At 50.5% G+C, this 22,207-nt stretch overlaps 1 protein-coding gene across 1 annotated transcript in view; it reads left to right on the top strand.

Annotated features, from left to right (window-relative positions):
* Positions 1–493: 493 nt before the first annotated feature.
* Positions 494–22,207, top strand: part of DMBT1 (deleted in malignant brain tumors 1) — a 57,124-nt gene continuing 35,410 nt past the window's right edge. The window contains exons 1-18 of the mRNA XM_066191624.1: positions 494–512; positions 1,636–1,947; positions 2,604–2,641; positions 2,890–3,223; positions 3,935–3,972; positions 4,593–4,944; positions 6,329–6,700; positions 7,665–7,985; positions 8,956–9,270; positions 10,696–11,007; positions 11,805–11,816; positions 11,994–12,315; positions 13,729–14,052; positions 15,465–15,835; positions 16,764–17,075; positions 18,460–18,810; positions 20,193–20,543; positions 21,015–21,339. Coding sequence (XP_066047721.1) covers positions 494–512; positions 1,636–1,947; positions 2,604–2,641; positions 2,890–3,223; positions 3,935–3,972; positions 4,593–4,944; positions 6,329–6,700; positions 7,665–7,985; positions 8,956–9,270; positions 10,696–11,007; positions 11,805–11,816; positions 11,994–12,315; positions 13,729–14,052; positions 15,465–15,835; positions 16,764–17,075; positions 18,460–18,810; positions 20,193–20,543; positions 21,015–21,339 — 4,781 coding nt within the window. The remainder of the gene's footprint in view (positions 513–1,635; positions 1,948–2,603; positions 2,642–2,889; positions 3,224–3,934; positions 3,973–4,592; positions 4,945–6,328; positions 6,701–7,664; positions 7,986–8,955; positions 9,271–10,695; positions 11,008–11,804; positions 11,817–11,993; positions 12,316–13,728; positions 14,053–15,464; positions 15,836–16,763; positions 17,076–18,459; positions 18,811–20,192; positions 20,544–21,014; positions 21,340–22,207) is intronic.

Raw genomic sequence — 22,207 nt, 5'->3', positions numbered from 1 at the left:
TAAAGTAATAGACTTATGGAATCACAGAATCATAGAATGATTTGGGTTACAAGGCAACTTTAATAAACTCCAAAAAGAAGCAGAGGCTTCTTTAAAGAAGTTTAAAACAGAGTTTAAGACAGAAGACACTTTGAGTCACGTATGACCTTGAAAGTTGCCACTGAAGGGAAGTCCACAACATCTCACGGCAACCAAAAAGTTTCTATCAGTTTTATTATTATTCATTTAAATTTTTTTTTCTATTAAATTAGGACTCATTTGATAGGAAAAAGAAAAAAAAGGTGCTTTGAAGACGTGTCCAAAAATTACTGGCTTTCTTCCTCCTTCCATGGAAAAACACCCTTGAGATTTACACATTGCTCTCCTTCTCCCATGGGACACCAGCATCCCCAGCTGGGAAAAATGTGATCATGCTCCTTTACCCACCAGGGACTCACCCGCTTCTTTCTCTTCCTTCTCTACAGATGCCACCAGCCCTGATACACCTAGGCTAATGTCATCTGCTCCTCCAGGTGGGTCTGAATCTGTCCACAATTTCTGGCCAGTACTTTGGAGGAGCCAATCATTTCTGCAGAGTCTGGGGTTTGCTTTTCTCCATGGGGCAGCAGAGCCCAGGAAAAGTACATCATACTGAAGCCAAGACAGGCAGTCCTGGGGGTCTGAAACTTGTAGAGCAACGCTAAGTCCCTGCCCAAGGAAGGTGCCTGCTTGTGGTCTGTGTTGTCAGGAATTAGGTGCGTCCTGGGGATGAGTGCAGGGTTAAGTAAACCATCCTGCTGAGATCCCCAGGACAGGGTGGCACCAATATCCCCAGTGCTAGGAGTAACCTGGCCATCCTTCTTTTTCCACCAGAGCTACACTTGCTTCTTTCTCTTCTTCCCCTGCACATGCCACAGCCACACCCAGATTAATCTTCTCTGCTCCTCCAAGTGAGTCTGGATTTCTCCTGGGTTTTCTTGCTGCTGCTTTTTGCAGAAACAATTAGTGCCTCAGAATTTGGGGTTTAGTGTTCCACAAGCGAGAGCGGAGCCTGGGAAAAGCACAGTAAGAATGCAGCTGAGACTGGCAGTTCTGGTAGCTTGAAATTCATAGAGCATTGCCAAGACCATGGCGAGGGAAGACACAGGCTTGTGGTTTTAGTGGGCTGGAATTTGCTGTGCTTTGGGAATGAGTGTGGGATTATGTTCTCGGTTGATCACACAAGGAAAGGCCACCATGCTGACCCCCCAAGCTCTCCATCTCCCATGTTACAGGGTGGCACCAACATCCTCAGTCTTGGGAGTAATCTTGCCATGCTCCTTCATCCACCAGGAGGTCAATTCTTACTTCTTTTTTCTTCCCAACAGATGAAACAACCAACCATCAACGAGAGTTAAGGTTGTCCATTCCTTCAGGTGAGCCTGAATTTCTCCACATTTTTTTGGCAATTCCTCTTTGCTGAATAGTTAGTGGGGCCGAGGTCTGTGTTTAATTTCCTCCCTAATTAGAGGAAAACTATGGAAAAGCAGTTTACCACAGCCAAGAGTGGGAGTGGTGGAGGCCTGAAATTTGTAGACTGATGCCAAGGCCCTGGCAAAAGAAGGTGCCTTTGCGTTAGAGGTTCTTGCCAAATTCCCCTAACTCCTTCTTTCCCAGATTCCTCCATCAGCCTGGTGAACGGCAGGAACCGCTGCGAGGGTCGCGTTGAGATTTCACACTCTGGGGGCCGGGGCACTGTCTGTGACGACGGCTGGGACCTGAATGATGCCCAGGTGGTGTGCAGGCAGCTGGGATGTGGCTCTGCTGTTTCTGCAACATCAAGTGCCTACTTTGGACAAGGCAGTGGCAACATCTACCTGGATGATGTCAGCTGTACAGGGTCGGAATCATCCCTATTCCAGTGCGGCAACAATGGCTGGGGCAGCCACAACTGTCAACACAGTGAAGATGCTGGTGTCGTGTGCTCAGGTACTACTAATTTCAATGCCTACATACTGGAACACTTTCAGAAGGTGCCCCCTCTAGGCTGGAATTTGCTGTGTGTTGGGAGATGAGTGCAGGATCATGTTTTTGATTGGTGATCCCAGCATGAGAGCCCATTCTGCTGACAGCCCCAGGCTCTCCATTGCCCATGTGCCAAAGTGGCAGCAACATGCTCAGCACTGGGAGAAAGCCAGTCCTGGTCCTTCATCCAACACACCTCACCTGCCTCTTTACTTTCCTCCCCGACTGCTGCCACAGGCACAAGTACTCACAATGCCACCTTCCCTGCCCCTACAGTCAGTCTGCAATTCTCTTGAGTTTTCTGCCCACTGCTTTTTGCAGAAGCAGTTTGTGTCTTGGAGTTTGGGGTTGGATTTTCTCCCTGGGACACGAGAAGGCAGAAAAAGCAGTTAAACACAAGTGAGACTGGGAGTCGTGGTGGTCTGAAACTCATTGAGGGATTCCAAGGCCAGGATGCTGTTTTGGGTTTTATCTTTTTTCCTTTATATATTCTCTGTATCCTTTACACATATATTTGTAGCTTTGTAGCTTCTGCTTGTAACTTTGCTACAGCATTTTCCTAGGCAGGAACACAAAACTCATTCCAGGATCCCTATGTTCTCTTGGTACTTCCTGGTAAGCAAGGCAGAAAACCAGCTCTCCAGACACATTTTCATCAGCAAAGTGGGTCCCATAGGAGGCAGAGAGGACTTGAAGGGATTTGGAGTGGGGAGGAATTGCATCACCACTTGTGGATGTTTTGTGGATATTTTTCCATATCTGCCCTGGATACCTCCATCAAAGAGTCACTTATATATTACTTCCCCTACAAGAATTATCCCAAAAGCTGTGTTGTTTCATTTCTAGGTTGAAAAAGACATCACCCTGGAAAGAGAAGGTGCCATTGTGATAGAGGTTCTTGACAAGTTTTCTGTATCTCTTTCTTCCCAAGATTCCTCCACCATCAGCCTGGTGGGCGGCAGGAACCGCTGCGAGGGTCGCGTTGAGATTTCACACTCTGGGGGCCGGGGCACCGTCTGTGACGACGGCTGGGACCTGAATGATGCCCAGGTGGTGTGCAGGCAGCTGGGATGTGGCTCTGCTGTTTCTGCCACATCAAGTGCCTACTTTGGACAAGGCAGTGGCAACATCTACCTGGATGATGTCAGCTGTGCAGGCTGGGAGTCGTCCCTCTTGCAGTGCGGCAACAATGGCTGGGGCAGCCACAACTGTCAACACAATGAAGATGCTGGTGTTGTGTGCTCAGGTACTACTTCTTTCACTGCCTGCATACTGGAACACTTTCAGAAAGTGTCCCCTCTTGGCTGGAATTTGGTGTGTTTTGGGGATCATGTTTTGGATCATGTTTTTGGTTGGTCCCAGCATGAGAGCCCATTCTGCTGACAGCCCCAGCCTCTCCATTGCCCATGTGCCAAGGTGGTAGCAACATGCCCAGCACTGGGAGAAAGCCAGTCCTGGTCCTTCATCCAACATGCCTCACCTGCCCCTTCCCTTCCCTTCCCTTCCCTTCCCTTCCCTTCCCTTCCCTTCCCTTCCCTTCCCTTCCCTTCCCTTCCCTTCCCTTCCCTTCCCTTCCCTTCCCTTCCCTTCCCTTCCCTTCCCTTCCCTTCCCTTCCCTTCCCTTCCCTTCCCTTCCCTTCCCTTCCCTTCCCTTCCCTTCCCTTCCCTTCCCTTCCCTTCCCTTCCCTTCCCTTCCCTTCCCTTCCCTTCCCTTCCCTTCCCTTCCCTTCCCTTCCCTTCCCTTCCCTTCCCTTCCCTTCCCCTCCCCTCCCCTCCCCTCCCCTCCCCTCCCCTCCCCTCCCCTCCCCTCCCCTCCCCTCCCTTGCCTTGCCTTGCCTTGCCTTGCCTTGCCTTGCCTTGCCTTGCCTTGCCTTGCCTTGCCTTGCCTTGCCTTGCCTTGCCTTGCCTTGCCTTGCCTTGCCTTGCCTTGCCTCCCCGACTGCTGCCACAGGCACAACTGCACACAACGCCACCTTCCCTGCTCCTACAGTCAGTCTGCAATTCTCTTGAGTTTTCTGCCCACTGCTTTTTGCAGAAACAATTTGTGCCTCAGAGTTTGGGGGTTGATATTCTCCCGGGGACAGGAGAAGGCAGAAAAAGCAGTTAAACACAAGTGAGACTGGGAGTCGTGGTGGTCTGAAACTCATTGAGGGATTCCAAGGCCAGGATGCTGTTTTGGGTTTTATCTTTTTTCCTTTATATATTCTCTGTATCCTTTACACATATATTTGTAGTTTTGTAGCTTCTGCTTGTAACTTTGCTACAGCATTTTCCTAGGCAGGAACACAAAACTCATTCCAGGATCCCTATGTTCTCTTGGTACTTCCTGGTAAGCAAGGCAGAAAACCAGCTCTCCAGACACATTTTCATCAGCAAAGTGGGTCCCATCGGAGGCAGAGAGGACTTGGAAGGGATTTGGAGTGGGGAGGAATTGCATCACCACTTGTGGATGTTTTGTGGATATTTTTCCATATCTGCCCTGGATGCCTCCATCAAGGAGTCACTTATATATTACTTCCCCTACAAGAATTATCCCAAAAGCTGTGTTGTTTCATTTCTAGGTTGAAAAAGGCATCACCCTGGAAAGAGAAGGTGCCATTGTGATAGAGTCTCTTGCCATGTTTTCTGTATCTCCTTCTTCCCAAGGTTCTTCCACCATCAGCCTGGTGAACGGCAGAAACCGCTGCGAGGGTCGCGTTGAGATTTCACACTCTGGGGGCCAGGGCACCGTCTGTGACGATGGCTGGGACCTGAATGATGCCCAGGTGGTGTGCAGGCAGCTGGGATGTGGCTCTGCTGTTTCTGCAACATCAAGTGCCTCCTTTGGACAAGGCAGTGGCAACATCTACCTGGATGATGTCAGCTGTACAGGGTCGGAATCATCCCTCTTGCAGTGCAGACACAATGGCTGGGGCAGCCACAACTGTGGCCACCATGAAGATGCTGGTGTTGTGTGCTCAGGTACCACTGATTTGACTGCCTGCACACTGGCACATGCTCAGAAAGTGTCCCCTCTTGGCCGGAATCCGGCGTGTGCTGGGATTGAATGCCAGGTCATGTTTTGGTTGGTCCCAGCATGAGAGCCCATTCTGCTGACAGCCCCAGCCTCTCCATTGCCCATGTGCCAAGGTGGCAGCAACATGCTCGGCACTGGGAGAAAGCCAGTCCTGGTCCTTCATCCAACATGCCTCACCTCCCTCTTTCCTTTCCTCCCCAACAGCTGCTGCAGGCACAGCTACACCCAGCACCCCCATCTTCACTCCTTTGGGTGAGTTTGAATTTGTCCAGCATTTTCTGGACACTGCTTTTTGCCGAAACAATTAGTGCCTCAGAGTTTGGGGTTTAGTCTTCACCAAGGCACAGCAGAGCCTGGAAAAAGCACAGCAGAATGCAGATGAAACAGAGAGACATGGGACCCTGAAATTCAAAGGGCATTGCCAAGGCCCTGGCAATGGGAAGGCACCTGAATTTAGTCTTTGTTTTGGAATTTGGAGTGTGTTGGAGATGAATGTGGGGTCATGTTCTTGGTGGATCTCACAATGCAATAAAACTATGCTGAGAATCTCCGACTTTCCATTGCCCACGGTTCAGGGTCTGAATCTGATCATTCTCCTTCACCCACCAGGATCACATATGCTTCTTTCTCTTCCCTACAGATGAAACAATCACTGATATGCACACCTTAATGACGTCTGATCCTTCAGGTGGGTCTGAATTTCTCCTGCATTTTCTGGACACTGCTTTTTGCAGAAAAAATTAGTGCCTCAGAGTTTGGGGTTTAGTCTTGTCCAAGGCTGAGCAGAGCCTGGAAAAAGCACAGCAGAATGCAGATGAAACAGAGAGAGATGGGACCCTGAAATTCAAAGGGCATTGCCAAGGTCCTGGCAATGGGAAGCACTTGAATGTAGTCTTTCTTTGTTCCAGAATTTGGGGTGTGTTGGAGGTGAGTGTAGAGTTATGTTCTTGGTGGATCTCACAATGCAATACCATCATGCTGAGAATCTCAGGCTTTCCATTGCCCACGGTTCAGGGTGTAACCTGATCATTCTCCTTCATCCACCTGGACCTCATATGCTTCTTTCTCTTCCCTACAGATGAAACAATCACTGATATGCAGGTCTTAATGACGTCTGATCCTTCAGGTGGGTCTGAATTTCTCCTGAGTTTTCTGGACACTGCTTTGTGCAGAAACAAGTAGTACCTCAGAGTTTGGGGCTTGGTTTTCTCCCTGGGAGAGGAGAAGTCATGAAAAGCAGTTTAACACAGCCAAGCGTGAGAGTGGTGGAGGCCTGAAATTTGTAGACTGATGCCCAAGTCCTGGCAAGAGAAGGTGACTTTGTGTTAGAAGTTCTTGTCAAGTTTCCCTTACCTCCTTCTTTCCCAGATGCCACCATCAGCCTGGTGAACGGCAGGAACCGCTGCGAGGGTCGCGTTGAGATTTCACACTCTGGGGGCCGGGGCACTGTCTGTGACGATGGCTGGGACCTGAATGATGCCCAGGTGGTGTGCAGGCAGCTGGGATGTGGCTCTGCTCTTTCTGCAACATCAAGTGCCTCCTTTGGACAAGGCAGTGGCCACATCTACCTGGATGATGTCAGCTGTGCAGGCTGGGAGTCATCCCTCTTCCAGTGCAGACACAATGGCTGGGGCAGCCACAACTGTGGCCACAGTGAAGATGCGGGTGTCGTGTGCTCAGGTACCACTGATTTGACTGCCTGCACACTGGCACATGCTCAGAAAGTGTCCCCTCTTGGCCGGAATCCGGCGTGTGCTGGGATTGAATGCCAGGTCATGTTTTGGTTGGTCCCAGCATGAGAGCCCATTCTGCTGACAGCCTCAGCCTCTCCATTGCCCATGTGCCAAGGTGGCAGCAACATGCTCGGCACTGGGAGAAAGCCAGTCCTGGTCCTTCATCCAACATGCCTCACCTCCCTCTTTCCTTTCCTCCCCAACAGCTGCTGCAGGCACAGCTACACCCAGCACCACCATCTTCACTCCTTTGGGTGAGTCTGAATTTCTCCTGCATTTTCTGGACACTGCTTTTTGTAGAAACAATGAGTGCCTCAGAGTTTGGGGTTTAGTCTTCACCAAGGCACAGCAGAGCCTGGAAAAATCACAGCAGTATGCAGATGAAACAGAGAGACATGGGACCCTGAAATTCAAAGGGCATTGCCAAGGCCCTGGCAATGGGAAGGCACCTGAATTTAGTCTTTGTTTTGGAATTTGGAGTGTGTTGGAGATGAATGTGGGGTCATGTTCTTGGTGGATCTCACAATGCAATACCATCATGCTGAGAATCTCAGGCTTTCCATTGCCCACGGTTCAGGGTCTGAATCTGATCATTCTCCTTCATCCACCTGGACCTCATATGCTTCTTTCTCTTCCCTACAGATGAAACAATCACTGATATGCAGGTCTTAATGACGTCTGATCCTTCAGGTGGGTCTGAATTTCTCCTGGGTTTTCTGGACACTGCTTTGTGCAGAAAGAATTAGTACCTGAGAGTTTGGGGTTTCGTTTTCTCCCTGGGAGAGGGGAAGCCATGAAAAGCAGTTTAACACAGCCAAGCGTGAGAGTGGTGGAGGCCTGAAATTTGTAGACTGAGGCCAAAGTCCTGGCAAGAGAAGGTGACTTTGTGTTAGAAGTTCTTGCCAAGTTTCCCTTATCTCCTTCTTTCCCAGATGCCACCATCAGCCTGGTGAACGGCAGGAACCGCTGCGAGGGTCGCGTTGAGATTTCACACTCTGGGGGCCGGGGCACCATCTGTGACGACGGCTGGGACCTGAATGATGCCCAGGTGGTGTGCAGGCAGCTGGGATGTGGCTCTGCTGTTTCTGCAATATCAAGTGCCTCCTTTGGACAAGGCACTGGCCACATCTACCTGGATGATGTCAGCTGTACAGGGTCGGAATCATCCCTCTTGCAGTGTGGCCACAATGGCTGGGGCAACCACAACTGTGGCCACAGTGAAGATGCTGGTGTTGTGTGCTCAGGTACCACTGATTTGACTGCCTGCACACTGGCACATGCTCAGAAAGTGTCCCCTCTTGGCCGGAATCCGGCGTGTGCTGGGATTGAATGCCAGGATCATGTTTTGGTTGGTCCCAGCATGAGAGCCCATTCTGCTGACAGCCTCAGCCTCTCCATTGCCCATGTGCCAAGGTGGCAGCAACATGCTCGGCACTGGGAGAAAGCCAGTCCTGGTCCTTCATCCAACATGCCTCACCTCCCTCTTTCCTCCCCAACAGCTGCTGCAGGCTCAGCTACACCCAGCACCCCCATCTTCACTCCATTGGGTGAGTTTGAATTTCTCCAGCATTTTCTGGACACTGCTTTTTGTAGAAACATTTAGTGCCTCAGAGTTTGGGGTTTAGTCTTCACCAAGGCACAGCAGAGCCTGGAAAAAGCACAGCAGAATGCAGATGAAACAGAGAGAGACATGGGACCCTGAAATTCAAAGGGCATTGCCAAGGCCCTGGCAATGGGAAGGCACCTGAATTTAGTCTTTGTTTTGGAATTTGGAGTGTGTTGGAGATGAATGTGGGGTTATGTTCTTGGTGGATCTCACAATACAATACCATCATGCTGAGAATCTCAGGCTTTCCATTGCCCACGGTTCAGGGTGTAACCTGATCATTCTCCTTCATCCACCTGGACCTCATATGCTTCTTTCTCTTCCCTACAGATGAAACAATCACTGATATGCACGCCTTAATGACGTCTGATCCTTCAGGTGGGTCTGAATTTCTCCTGGGTTTTCTGGACACTGCTTTGTGCAGAAACAAGTAGTACCTCAGAGTTTGGGGCTTGGTTTTCTCCCTGGGAGACGAGAAGCCATGAAAAGCAGTTTAACACAGCCAAGCGTGAGAGTGGTGGAGGCCTGAAATTTGTAGACTGATGCCAAAGTCCTGGCAAGAGAAGGTGACTTTGTGTTAGAAGTTCTTGTCAAGTTTCCCTTACCTCCTTCTTTCCAAGATGCCACCATCAGCCTGGTGAACGGCAGGAACCGCTGCGAGGGTCGCGTTGAGATTTCACACTCTGGGGGCCGGGGCACTGTCTGTGACGACGGCTGGGACCTGAATGATGCCCAGGTGGTGTGCAGGCAGCTGGGATGTGGCTCTGCTCTTTCTGCAACATCAAGTGCCTCCTTTGGACAAGGCAGTGGCCACATCTACCTGGATGATGTCAGCTGTGCAGGCTGGGAGTCATCCCTCTTCCAGTGCAGACACAATGGCTGGGGCAGCCACAACTGTGGCCACAGTGAAGATGCTGGTGTCGTGTGCTCAGGTACCACTGATTTGTCTGCCTGCACACTGGCACATGCTCAGAAATGATCTTAGTTCATTGGAATTCAGTGTGTGTTGGGGTGAGTGCAGGATCATGTTTTTGGTTGGTCCCTGCATGAGAGCCCATTCTGCTGACAGCCTCAGCCTCTCCATTGCCCATGTGCCAAGGTGGCAGCAACATGCTCGGCACTGGGAGAAAGCCAGTCCTGGTCCTTCATCCAACATGCCTTACCTCCCTCTTTCCTTTCCTCCCCAACAGCTGCTGCAGGCACAGCTACACCCAGCACCACCATCTTCACTCCTTTGGGTGAGTCTGAATTTCTCCTGCGTTTTCTGCCCACTGTTTTTTGCCGAAAAAATTAGTGCCTCAGAGTTTGGGGTTTAGTCTTCACCAAGGCACAGCAGAGCCTGGAAAAAGCACAGCAGAATGCAGATGAAACAGAGAGAGACATGGGACCCTGAAATTCAAAGGGCATTGCCAAGGCCCTGGCAATGGGAAGGCACATGAATTTAGTCTTTGTTTTGGAATTTGGAGTGTGTTGGAGATGAATGTGGGGTCATGTTCTTGGTGGATCTCACAATGCAATACCATCATGCTGAGAATCTCAGGCTTTCCATTGCCCACGGTTCAGGGTGTAACCTGATCATTCTCCTTCATCCACCTGGACCTCATATGCTTCTTTCTCTTCCCTACAGATGAAACAATCACTGATATGCATGCCTTAATGACGTCTGATCCTTCAGGTGGGTCTGAATTTCTCCTGGGTTTTCTGGACACTGCTTTTTGTAGAAACAATTAGTGCCTCAGAGTTTGGGATTTAGTCTTCTCCAAGACAGAGCAGAGCCAGGGAAAAGCACAGCGGAATGCAGATGAAACAGAGAGAGACATGGGACCCTGAAATTCAAAGGGCATTGCAAGGCCCTGGCAAGGGAAAACACTTGAATATAGTCTTTCTTTCTTCTGGGATTTGGGGTGTGTTGGAGGTGAGTGTAGAGTTATGTTCTTGGTGGATCTCACAATGCAATACCATAATGCTGAGAAGCACAGGCTTTCCACTGCCCCCGTTTCAGGGTCTGAATCTGATCATTCTCCTTCATCCACCAGAACCTCATATGCTTCTTTCTCTTCCCTACAGATGAAACAATCACTGATATGCACGCCTTAATGACCTCTGATCCTTCAGGTGGGTCTGAATTTCTCCTGGGTTTTCTGGACACTGCATTGTGCAGAAACAATGCGTGCCTCAGAGTTTGGGGTTTGGTTTTCTCCCGGGTAGACGAGAAGCCATGAAAAGCAGTTTAACACAGCCAAGCGTGGGAGTGGTGGAGGCCGGAAATTTGTAGACTGAGGCCAAAGTCCTGGCAAGAGAAGGTGACTTTGTGTTAGAAGTTCTTGTCAAGTTTCCCTTACCTCCTTCTTTCCCAGATGCCACCATCAGCCTGGTGAACGGCAGGAACCGCTGCGAGGGTCGCGTTGAGATTTCACACTCTGGGGGCCAGGGCACCGTCTGTGACGACGGCTGGGACCTGAATGATGCCCAGGTGGTGTGCAGGCAGCTGGGATGTGGCTCTGCTCTTTCTGCAACATCAAGTGCCTCCTTTGGACAAGGCACTGGCCACATCTACCTGGATGATGTCAGCTGTGCAGGCTGGGAGTCGTCCCTCTTGCAGTGCGGCAACAATGGCTGGGGCAGCCACAACTGTGGCCACAGTGAAGATGCTGGTGTTGTGTGCTCAGGTACCACTGATTTGACTGCCTGCACACTGGCACACGCTCAGAAAGTGTCCCCTCTTGGCCGGAATCCGGCATGTGCTGGGATTGAATGCCAGGTCATGTTTTGGTTGGTCCCAGCATGAGAGCCCATTCTGCTGACAGCCTCAGCCTCTCCATTGCCCATGTGCCAAGGTGGCAGCAACATGCTCGGCACTGGGAGAAAGCCAGTCCTGGTCCTTCATCCAACATGCCTCACCTCCCTCTTTCCTTTCCTCCCCAACAGCTGCTGCAGGCACAGCTACACCCAGCACCACCATCTTCACTCCTTTGGGTGAGTCTGAATTTCTCCTGCGTTTTCTGCCCACTGTTTTTTGCCGAAACAATTAGTGCCTCAGAGTTTGGGGTTTAGTCTTCACCAAGGCACAGCAGAGCCTGGAAAAAGCACAGCAGAATGCAGATGAAACAGAGAGAGACATGGGACCCTGAAATTCAAAGGGCATTGCCAAGGCCCTGGCAATGGGAAGGCACCTGAATTTAGTCTTTGTTTTGGAATTTGGAGTGTGTTGGAGATGAATGTGGGGTTATGTTCTTGGTGGATCTCACAATACAATACCATCATGCTGAGAATCTCAGGCTTTCCATTGCCCACGGTTCAGGGTGTAACCTGATCATTCTCCTTCATCCACCTGGACCTCATATGCTTCTTTCTCTTCCCTACAGATGAAACAATCACTGATATGCACGCCTTAATGACGTCTGATCCTTCAGGTGGGTCTGAATTTCTCCTGGGTTTTCTGGACACTGCTTTGTGCAGAAACAAGTAGTACCTCAGAGTTTGGGGCTTGGTTTTCTCCCTGGGAGACGAGAAGCCATGAAAAGCAGTTTAACACAGCCAAGCGTGAGAGTGGTGGAGGCCTGAAATTTGTAGACTGATGCCAAAGTCCTGGCAAGAGAAGGTGACTTTGTGTTAGAAGTTCTTGTCAAGTTTCCCTTACCTCCTTCTTTCCAAGATGCCACCATCAGCCTGGTGAACGGCAGGAACCGCTGCGAGGGTCGCGTTGAGATTTCACACTCTGGGGGCCGGGGCACTGTCTGTGACGACGGCTGGGACCTGAATGATGCCCAGGTGGTGTGCAGGCAGCTGGGATGTGGCTCTGCTCTTTCTGCAACATCAAGTGCCTCCTTTGGACAAGGCAGTGGCCACATCTACCTGGATGATGTCAGCTGTGCAGGCTGGGAGTCATCCCTCTTCCAGTGCAGACACAATGGCTGGGGCAGCCACAACTGTGGCCACAGTGAAGATGCTGGTGTCGTGTGCTCAGGTACCACTGATTTGTCTGCCTGCACACTGGCACATGCTCAGAAATGATCTTAGTTCATTGGAATTCAGTGTGTGTTGGGGTGAGTGCAGGATCATGTTTTTGGTTGGTCCCTGCATGAGAGCCCATTCTGCTGACAGCCTCAGCCTCTCCATTGCCCATGTGCCAAGGTGGCAGCAACATGCTCGGCACTGGGAGAAAGCCAGTCCTGGTCCTTCATCCAACATGCCTTACCTCCCTCTTTCCTTTCCTCCCCAACAGCTGCTGCAGGCACAGCTACACCCAGCACCACCATCTTCACTCCTTTGGGTGAGTCTGAATTTCTCCTGCGTTTTCTGCCCACTGTTTTTTGCCGAAAAAATTAGTGCCTCAGAGTTTGGGGTTTAGTCTTCACCAAGGCACAGCAGAGCCTGGAAAAAGCACAGCAGAATGCAGATGAAACAGAGAGAGACATGGGACCCTGAAATTCAAAGGGCATTGCCAAGGCCCTGGCAATGGGAAGGCACATGAATTTAGTCTTTGTTTTGGAATTTGGAGTGTGTTGGAGATGAATGTGGGGTCATGTTCTTGGTGGATCTCACAATGCAATACCATCATGCTGAGAATCTCAGGCTTTCCATTGCCCACGGTTCAGGGTGTAACCTGATCATTCTCCTTCATCCACCTGGACCTCATATGCTTCTTTCTCTTCCCTACAGATGAAACAATCACTGATATGCATGCCTTAATGACGTCTGATCCTTCAGGTGGGTCTGAATTTCTCCTGGGTTTTCTGGACACTGCTTTTTGTAGAAACAATTAGTGCCTCAGAGTTTGGGATTTAGTCTTCTCCAAGACAGAGCAGAGCCAGGGAAAAGCACAGCGGAATGCAGATGAAACAGAGAGAGACATGGGACCCTGAAATTCAAAGGGCATTGCAAGGCCCTGGCAAGGGAAAACACTTGAATATAGTCTTTCTTTCTTCTGGGATTTGGGGTGTGTTGGAGGTGAGTGTAGAGTTATGTTCTTGGTGGATCTCACAATGCAATACCATAATGCTGAGAAGCACAGGCTTTCCACTGCCCCCGTTTCAGGGTCTGAATCTGATCATTCTCCTTCATCCACCAGAACCTCATATGCTTCTTTCTCTTCCCTACAGATGAAACAATCACTGATATGCACGCCTTAATGACCTCTGATCCTTCAGGTGGGTCTGAATTTCTCCTGGGTTTTCTGGACACTGCATTGTGCAGAAACAATGCGTGCCTCAGAGTTTGGGGTTTGGTTTTCTCCCGGGGAGACGAGAAGCCATGAAAAGCAGTTTAACACAGCCAAGCGTGGGAGTGGTGGAGGCCGGAAATTTGTAGACTGAGGCCAAAGTCCTGGCAAGAGAAGGTGACTTTGTGTTAGAAGTTCTTGTCAAGTTTCCCTTACCTCCTTCTTTCCCAGATGCCACCATCAGCCTGGTGAACGGCAGGAACCGCTGCGAGGGTCGCGTTGAGATTTCACACTCTGGGGGCCAGGGCACCGTCTGTGACGACGGCTGGGACCTGAATGATGCCCAGGTGGTGTGCAGGCAGCTGGGATGTGGCTCTGCTCTTTCTGCAACATCAAGTGCCTCCTTTGGACAAGGCACTGGCCACATCTACCTGGATGATGTCAGCTGTGCAGGCTGGGAGTCGTCCCTCTTGCAGTGCGGCAACAATGGCTGGGGCAGCCACAACTGTGGCCACAGTGAAGATGCTGGTGTTGTGTGCTCAGGTACCACTGATTTGACTGCCTGCACACTGGCACACGCTCAGAAAGTGTCCCCTCTTGGCCGGAATCCGGCATGTGCTGGGATTGAATGCCAGGTCATGTTTTGGTTGGTCCCAGCATGAGAGCCCATTCTGCTGACAGCCTCAGCCTCTCCATTGCCCATGTGCCAAGGTGGCAGCAACATGCTCGGCACTGGGAGAAAGCCAGTCCTGGTCCTTCATCCAACATGCCTCACCTCCCTCTTTCCTTTCCTCCCCAACAGCTGCTGCAGGCACAGCTACACCCAGCACCACCATCTTCACTCCTTTGGGTGAGTCTGAATTTCTCCTGCGTTTTCTGCCCACTGTTTTTTGCCGAAACAATTAGTGCCTCAGAGTTTGGGGTTTAGTCTTCACCAAGGCACAGCAGAGCCTGGAAAAAGCACAGCAGAATGCAGATGAAACAGAGAGACATGGGACCCTGAAATTCAAAGGGCATTGCCAAGGCCCTGGCAATGGGAAGGCACCTGAATTTAGTCTTTGTTTTGGAATTTGGAGTGTGTTGGAGATGAATGTGGGGTCATGTTCTTGGTGGATCTCACAATGCAATACCATCATGCTGAGAATCTCAGGCTTTCCATTGCCCACGGTTCAGGGTGTAACCTGATCATTCTCCTTCATCCACCTGGACCTCATATGCTTCTTTCTCTTCCCTACAGATGAAACAATCACTGATATGCATGCCTTAATGACGTCTGATCCTTCAGGTGGGTCTGAATTTCTCCTGGGTTTTCTGGACACTGCTTTTTGTAGAAACAATTAGTGCCTCAGAGTTTGGGATTTAGTCTTCTCCAAGACAGAGCAGAGCCAGGGAAAAGCACAGCGGAATGCAGATGAAACAGAGAGAGACATGGGACCCTGAAATTCAAAGGGCATTGCAAGGCCCTGGCAAGGGAAAACACTTGAATATAGTCTTTCTTTCTTCTGGGATTTGGGGTGTGTTGGAGGTGAGTGTAGAGTTATGTTCTTGGTGGATCTCACAATGCAATACCATCATGCTGAGAAGCACAGGCTTTCCACTGCCCCCGTTTCAGGGTCTGAATCTGATCATTCTCCTTCATCCACCAGAACGTCATATGCTTCTTTCTCTTCCCTACAGATGAAACAATCACTGATATGCACGCCTTAATGACCTCTGATCCTTCAGGTGGGTCTGAATTTCTCCTGGGTTTTCTGGACACTGCATTGTGCAGAAACAATGCGTGCCTCAGAGTTTGGGGTTTGGTTTTCTCCCGGGGAGACGAGAAGCCATGAAAAGCAGTTTAACACAGCCAAGCGTGGGAGTGGTGGAGGCCGGAAATTTGTAGACTGAGGCCAAAGTCCTGGCAAGAGAAGGTGACTTTGTGTTAGAAGTTCTTGTCAAGTTTCCCTTACCTCCTTCTTTCCCAGATGCCACCATCAGCCTGGTGAACGGCAGGAACCGCTGCGAGGGTCGCGTTGAGATTTCACACTCTGGGGGCCAGGGCACCGTCTGTGACGACGGCTGGGACCTGAATGATGCCCAGGTGGTGTGCAGGCAGCTGGGATGTGGCTCTGCTCTTTCTGCAACATCAAGTGCCTCCTTTGGACAAGGCAGTGGCCACATCTACCTGGATGATGTCAGCTGTGCAGGCTGGGAGTCGTCCCTCTTCCAGTGCGGCAACAATGGCTGGGGCAGCCACAACTGTGGCCACAGTGAAGATGCTGGTGTTGTGTGCTCAGGTACCACTGATTTGACTGCCTGCACACTGGCACACGCTCAGAAAGTGTCCCCTCTTGGCCGGAATCCGGCATGTGCTGGGATTGAATGCCAGGTCATGTTTTGGTTGGTCCCAGCATGAGAGCCCATTCTGCTGACAGCCTCAGCCTCTCCATTGCCCATGTGCCAAGGTGGCAGCAACATGCTCGGCACTGGGAGAAAGCCAGTCCTGGTCCTTCATCCAACATGCCTCACCTCCCTCTTTCCTTTCCTCCCCAACAGCTGCTGCAGGCACAGCTACACCCGGCACCACCATCTTCACTCCTTTGGGTGAGTCTGAATTTCTCCTGCGTTTTCTGCCCACTGCTTTTTGTAGAAACAATTAGTGCCTCAGAGTTTGGGGTTTAGTCTTCACCAAGGCACAGCAGAGCCTGGAAAAAGCACAGCAGAATGCCGATGAAACACAGAGAGACATGGGACCCTGAAATTCAAAGGGCATTGCCAAGGTCCTGGCAATGGGAAGGCACCTGAATTTAGTCTTTGTTTTGGAATTTGGAGTGTGTTGGAGATGAATGTGGGGTTATGTTCTTGGTGGATCTCACAATGCAATACCATCATGCTGAGAATCTCAGGCTTCCATTGCCCACGGTTCAGGGTGTAACCTGATCATTCTCCTTCATCCACCTGGACCTCATATGCTTCTTTCTCTTCCCTACAGATGAAACAATCACTGATATGCATGCCTTAATGACGTCTGATCCTTCAGGTGGGTCTGAATTTCTCCTGGGTTTTCTGGACACTGCTTTGTGCAGAAACAATTAGTACCTCAGAGTTTGGGGTTTCGTTTTCTCTCTGGGAGAGGGGAAGCCATGAAAAGCAGTTTAACACAGCCAAGCGTGAGAGTGGTGGAGGCCTGAAATTTGTAGACTGAGGCCAAAGTCCTGGCAAGAGAAGGTGACTTTGTGTTAGAAGTTCTTGTCAAGTTTCCCTTACCTCCTTCTTTCCCAGATGCCACCATCAGCCTGGTGAACGGCAGGAACCGCTGCGAGGGTCGCGTTGAGATTTCACACTCTGGGGGCCGGGGCACCGTCTGTGACGACGGCTGGGACCTGAATGATGCCCAGGTGGTGTGCAGGCAGCTGAGATGTGGCTCTGCTCTTTCTGCAACATCAAGTGCCTCCTTTGGACAAGGCAGTGGCCACATCTACCTGGATGATGTCAGCTGTGCAGGCTGGGAGTCATCCCTCTTCCAGTGCAGACACAATGGCTGGGGCAGCCACAACTGTGGCCACAGTGAAGATGCGGGTGTCGTGTGCTCAGGTACCACTGATTTGACTGCCTGCACACTGGCACATGCTCAGGAATGATCTTAGTTCATTGGAATTCAGTGTGTGTTGGGGTGAGTGCAGGATCATGTTTTTGGTTGGTCCCAGCATGAGAGCCCATTCTGCTGACAGCCTCAGCCTCTCCATTGCCCATGTGCCAAAGTGGCAGCAACATGCTCGGCACTGGGAGAAAGCCAGTCCTGGTCCTTCATCCAACATGCCTCACCTCCCTCTTTCCTTTCCTCCCCAACAGCTGCTGCAGGCACAGCTACACCCAGCACCACCATCTTCACTCCTTTGGGTGAGTCTGAATTTCTCCTGCGTTTTCTGCCCACTGTTTTTTGCCGAAAAAATTAGTGCCTCAGAGTTTGGGGTTTAGTCTTCACCAAGGCACAGCAGAGCCTGGAAAAAGCACAGCAGAATGCAGATGAAACAGAGAGACATGGGACCCTGAAATTCAAAGGGCATTGCCAAGGCCCTGGCAATGGGAAGGCACCTGAATTTAGTCTTTGTTTTGGAATTTGGAGTGTGTTGGAGATGAATGTGGGGTCATGTTCTTGGTGGATCTCACAATGCAATACCATCATGCTGAGAATCTCAGGCTTTCCATTGCCCACGGTTCAGGGTGTAACCTGATCATTCTCCTTCATCCACCTGGACCTCATATGCTTCTTTCTCTTCCCTACAGATGAAACAATCACTGATATGCATGCCTTAATGACGTCTGATCCTTCAGGTGGGTCTGAATTTCTCCTGGGTTTTCTGGACACTGCTTTTTGTAGAAACAATTAGTTCCTCAGAGTTTGGGATTTAGTCTTCTCCAAGACAGAGCAGAGCCAGGGAAAAGCACAGCGGAATGCAGATGAAACAGAGAGAGACATGGGACCCTGAAATTCAAAGGGCATTGCAAGGCCCTGGCAAGGGAAAACACTTGAATATAGTCTTTCTTTCTTCTGGGATTTGGGGTGTGTTGGAGGTGAGTGTAGAGTTATGTTCTTGGTGGATCTCACAATGTAATACCATCATGCTGAGAAGCACAGGCTTTCCACTGCCCCCGTTTCAGGGTCTGAATCTGATCATTCTCCTTCATCCACCAGAACCTCATATGCTTCTTTCTCTTCCCTACAGATGAAACAATCACTGATATGCACGCCTTAATGACCTCTGATCCTTCAGGTGGGTCTGAATTTCTCCTGGGTTTTCTGGACACTGCATTGTGCAGAAACAATGCGTGCCTCAGAGTTTGGGGTTTGGTTTTCTCCCGGGGAGACGAGAAGCCATGAAAAGCAGTTTAACACAGCCAAGCGTGGGAGTGGTGGAGGCCGGAAATTTGTAGACTGAGGCCAAAGTCCTGGCAAGAGAAGGTGACTTTGTGTTAGAAGTTCTTGTCAAGTTTCCCTTACCTCCTTCTTTCCCAGATGCCACCATCAGCCTGGTGAACGGCAGGAACCGCTGCGAGGGTCGCGTTGAGATTTCACACTCTGGGGGCCAGGGCACCGTCTGTGACGACGGCTGGGACCTGAATGATGCCCAGGTGGTGTGCAGGCAGCTGGGATGTGGCTCTGCTCTTTCTGCAACATCAAGTGCCTCCTTTGGACAAGGCACTGGCCACATCTACCTGGATGATGTCAGCTGTACAGGGTCGGAATCATCCCTGTTCCAGTGCGGCAACAATGGCTGGGGCAACCACAACTGTGGCCACAGTGAAGATGCTGGTGTTGTGTGCTCAGGTACCACTGATTTGACTGCCTGCATACTGGCACATGCTCAGAAAGTGTCCCCTCTTGGCCGGAATCCGGCGTGTGCTGGGATTGAATGCCAGGATCATGTTTTGGTTGGTCCCAGCATGAGAGCCCATTCTGCTGACAGCCCCAGCCTCTCCATTGCCCATGTGCCAAGGTGGCAGCAACATGCTCGGCACTGGGAGAAAGCCAGTCCTGGTCCTTCATCCAACATGCCTCACCTCCCTCTTTCCTCCCCAACAGCTGCTGCAGGCTCAGCTACACCCAGCACCCCCATCTTCACTCCATTGGGTGAGTTTGAATTTCTCCAGCATTTTCTGGACACTGCTTTTTGTAGAAACATTTAGTTCCTCAGAGTTTGGGGTTTAGTCTTCACCAAGGCACAGCAGAGCCTGGAAAAAGCACAGCAGAATGCCGATGAAACACAGAGAGACATGGGACCCTGAAATTCAAAGGGCATTGCCAAGGCCCTGGCAATGGGAAGGCACCTGAATTTAGTCTTTGTTTTGGAATTTGGAGTGTGTTGGAGATGAATGTGGGGTTATGTTCTTGGTGGATCTCACAATGCAATAAAACCATGCTGAGAATCTCAGACTTTCCATTGCCCACGGTTCAGGGTCTGAATCTGATCATTCTCCTTCACCCACCAGGATCACATATGCTTCTTTCTCTTCCCTACAGATGAAACAATCACTGATATGCACGCCTTAATGACCTCTGATCCTTCAGGTGGGTCTGAATTTCTCCTGGGTTTTCTGGACACTGCTTTTTGCAGAAACAATTAGTGCCTCAGAGTTTGCGATTTAGTCTTGTCCAAGGCTGAGCAGAGCCTGGAAAAAGCACAGCAGAATGCAGATGAAACAGAGAGACATGGGACCCTGAAATTCAAAGGGCATTGTCAAGGTCCTGTCAATGGAAAGCACTTGAATGGAGTCTTTCTTTGTTCCAGGATTTGGGGTGTGTTGGAGGTGAGTGTAGAGTTATGTTCTTGGTGGATCTCACAATGCAATACCATCATGCTGAGAATCTCAGGCTTTCCATTGCCCACGGTTCAGGGTGTAACCTGATCATTCTCCTTCATCCACCTGGACCTCATATGCTTCTTTCTCTTCCCTACAGATGAAACAATCACTGATATGCACGCCTTAATGACGTCTGATCCTTCAGGTGGGTCTGAATTTCTCCTGGGTTTTCTGGACACTGCTTTGTGCAGAAACAATTAGTGCCTCAGAGTTTGGGGTTTGGTTTTCTCCCTGGGAGAGGGGAAGCCATGAAAAGCAGTTTAACACAGCCAAGAGTGGGAGTGGTGGAGGCCTGAAATTTGTAGACTGATGCCAAAGTCCTGGCAAGAGAAGGTGACTTTGTGTTAGAAGTTCTTGCCAAGTTTCCCTTACCTCTTTCTTTCCCAGATGCCACCATCAGCCTGGTGAACGGCAGGAACCGCTGCGAGGGTCGCGTTGAGATTTCACACTCTGGGGGCCAGGGCACCGTCTGTGACGACGGCTGGGACCTGAATGATGCCCAGGTGGTGTGCAGGCAGCTGGGATGTGGCTCTGCTCTTTCTGCAACATCAAGTGCCTCCTTTGGACAAGGCACTGGCCACATCTACCTGGATGATGTCAGCTGTACAGGGTCGGAATCATCCCTGTTCCAGTGCGGCAACAATGGCTGGGGCAGCCACAACTGTCAACACAGTGAAGATGCTGGTGTTGTGTGCTCAGGTACCACTGATTTGACTGCCTGCATACTGGAAAATGCTCAGAAATGATCTTAGTTTGTTGGAATTCAGTGTGTGTTGGGGTGAATACAGGATCATGTTTTTGGTTGGTCCCAGCATGAGAGCCCATTCTGCTGACAGCCTCAGCCTCTCCATTGCCCATGTGCCAAGGTGGCAGCAACATGCTCGGCACTGGGAGAAAGCCAGTCCTGGTCCTTCATCCAACATGCCTCACCTGCCTCTTTCCTTTCCTTCCCTCTCAGCTAACACTAGAACAAGCACGACTGTAGCCAGCACCACTCTCCCTGCTCTTTCAGTTCCTCTGAATTTCTCCTGGGTTTTCTGGACACTGCTTTTTGCAGAAACAATTCGTGCCTCAGAGTTTTCTAGGTTGAAAAAGGCATCCCCCTTGCAAGAGATGGAGCCTTTTTGCTCAAAGCTCCTGCCAAGTTTTCTTTATCTGTTTCTTTTCAAGGTTCCTCCACCATCAGCCTGGTGGGCGGCAGAAACCGCTGCGAGGGCCGTGTTGAGATTTCACACTTTGGGGGCCGGGGCACCGTCTGTGATGATGGCTGGGACCTGAATGATGCCCAGGTGGTGTGCAGGCAGCTGGGATGTGGTTCTGCTCTTTCTGCAACATCAAGTGCCTCCTTTGGACAAGGCAGTGGCAACATCTACCTGGATGATGTCAGCTGTGCAGGCTGGGAGTCGTCTCTCTTGCAGTGCGGCAACAATGGCTGGGGTATCCACAACTGTGGCCACCATGAAGATGCTGGTGTTGTGTGCTCAGGTACCACTGATTTGACTGCCTGCACACTGGCACACGCTCAGAAAGTGTCCCCTCTTGGCCGGAATCCGGCATGTGCTGGGATTGAATGCCAGGTCATGTTTTGGTTGGTCCCAGCATGAGAGCCCATTCTGCTGACAGCCTCAGCCTCTCCATTGCCCATGTGCCAAGGTGGCAGCAACATGCTCGGCACTGGGAGAAAGCCAGTCCTGGTCCTTCATCCAACATGCCTCACCTCCCTCTTTCCTTTCCTCCCCAACAGCTGCTGCAGGCACAGCTACACCCGGCACCACCATCTTCACTCCTTTGGGTGAGTCTGAATTTCTCCTGCGTTTTCTGCCCACTGCTTTTTGTAGAAACAATTAGTGCCTCAGAGTTTGGGGTTTAGTCTTCACCAAGGCACAGCAGAGCCTGGAAAAAGCACAGCAGAATGCCGATGAAACACAGAGAGACATGGGACCCTGAAATTCAAAGGGCATTGCCAAGGTCCTGGCAATGGGAAGGCACCTGAATTTAGTCTTTGTTTTGGAATTTGGAGTGTGTTGGAGATGAATGTGGGGTTATGTTCTTGGTGGATCTCACAATGCAATACCATCATGCTGAGAATCTCAGGCTTCCATTGCCCACGGTTCAGGGTGTAACCTGATCATTCTCCTTCATCCACCTGGACCTCATATGCTTCTTTCTCTTCCCTACAGATGAAACAATCACTGATATGCATGCCTTAATGACGTCTGATCCTTCAGGTGGGTCTGAATTTCTCCTGGGTTTTCTGGACACTGCTTTGTGCAGAAACAATTAGTACCTCAGAGTTTGGGGTTTCGTTTTCTCTCTGGGAGAGGGGAAGCCATGAAAAGCAGTTTAACACAGCCAAGCGTGAG

Source organism: Chamaea fasciata, unplaced genomic scaffold (genome assembly GCF_029207755.1).
Source record: "Chamaea fasciata isolate MVZ Bird 193981 ecotype frontalis unplaced genomic scaffold, bChaFas1.0.hap1 SCAF_9, whole genome shotgun sequence".
NCBI classification, from domain to species: domain Eukaryota; kingdom Metazoa; phylum Chordata; class Aves; order Passeriformes; family Sylviidae; genus Chamaea; species Chamaea fasciata.
The sequence above is the reverse complement of the archived record's forward strand: the minus strand, read 5'-3'. Positions and strand labels throughout refer to the sequence as shown.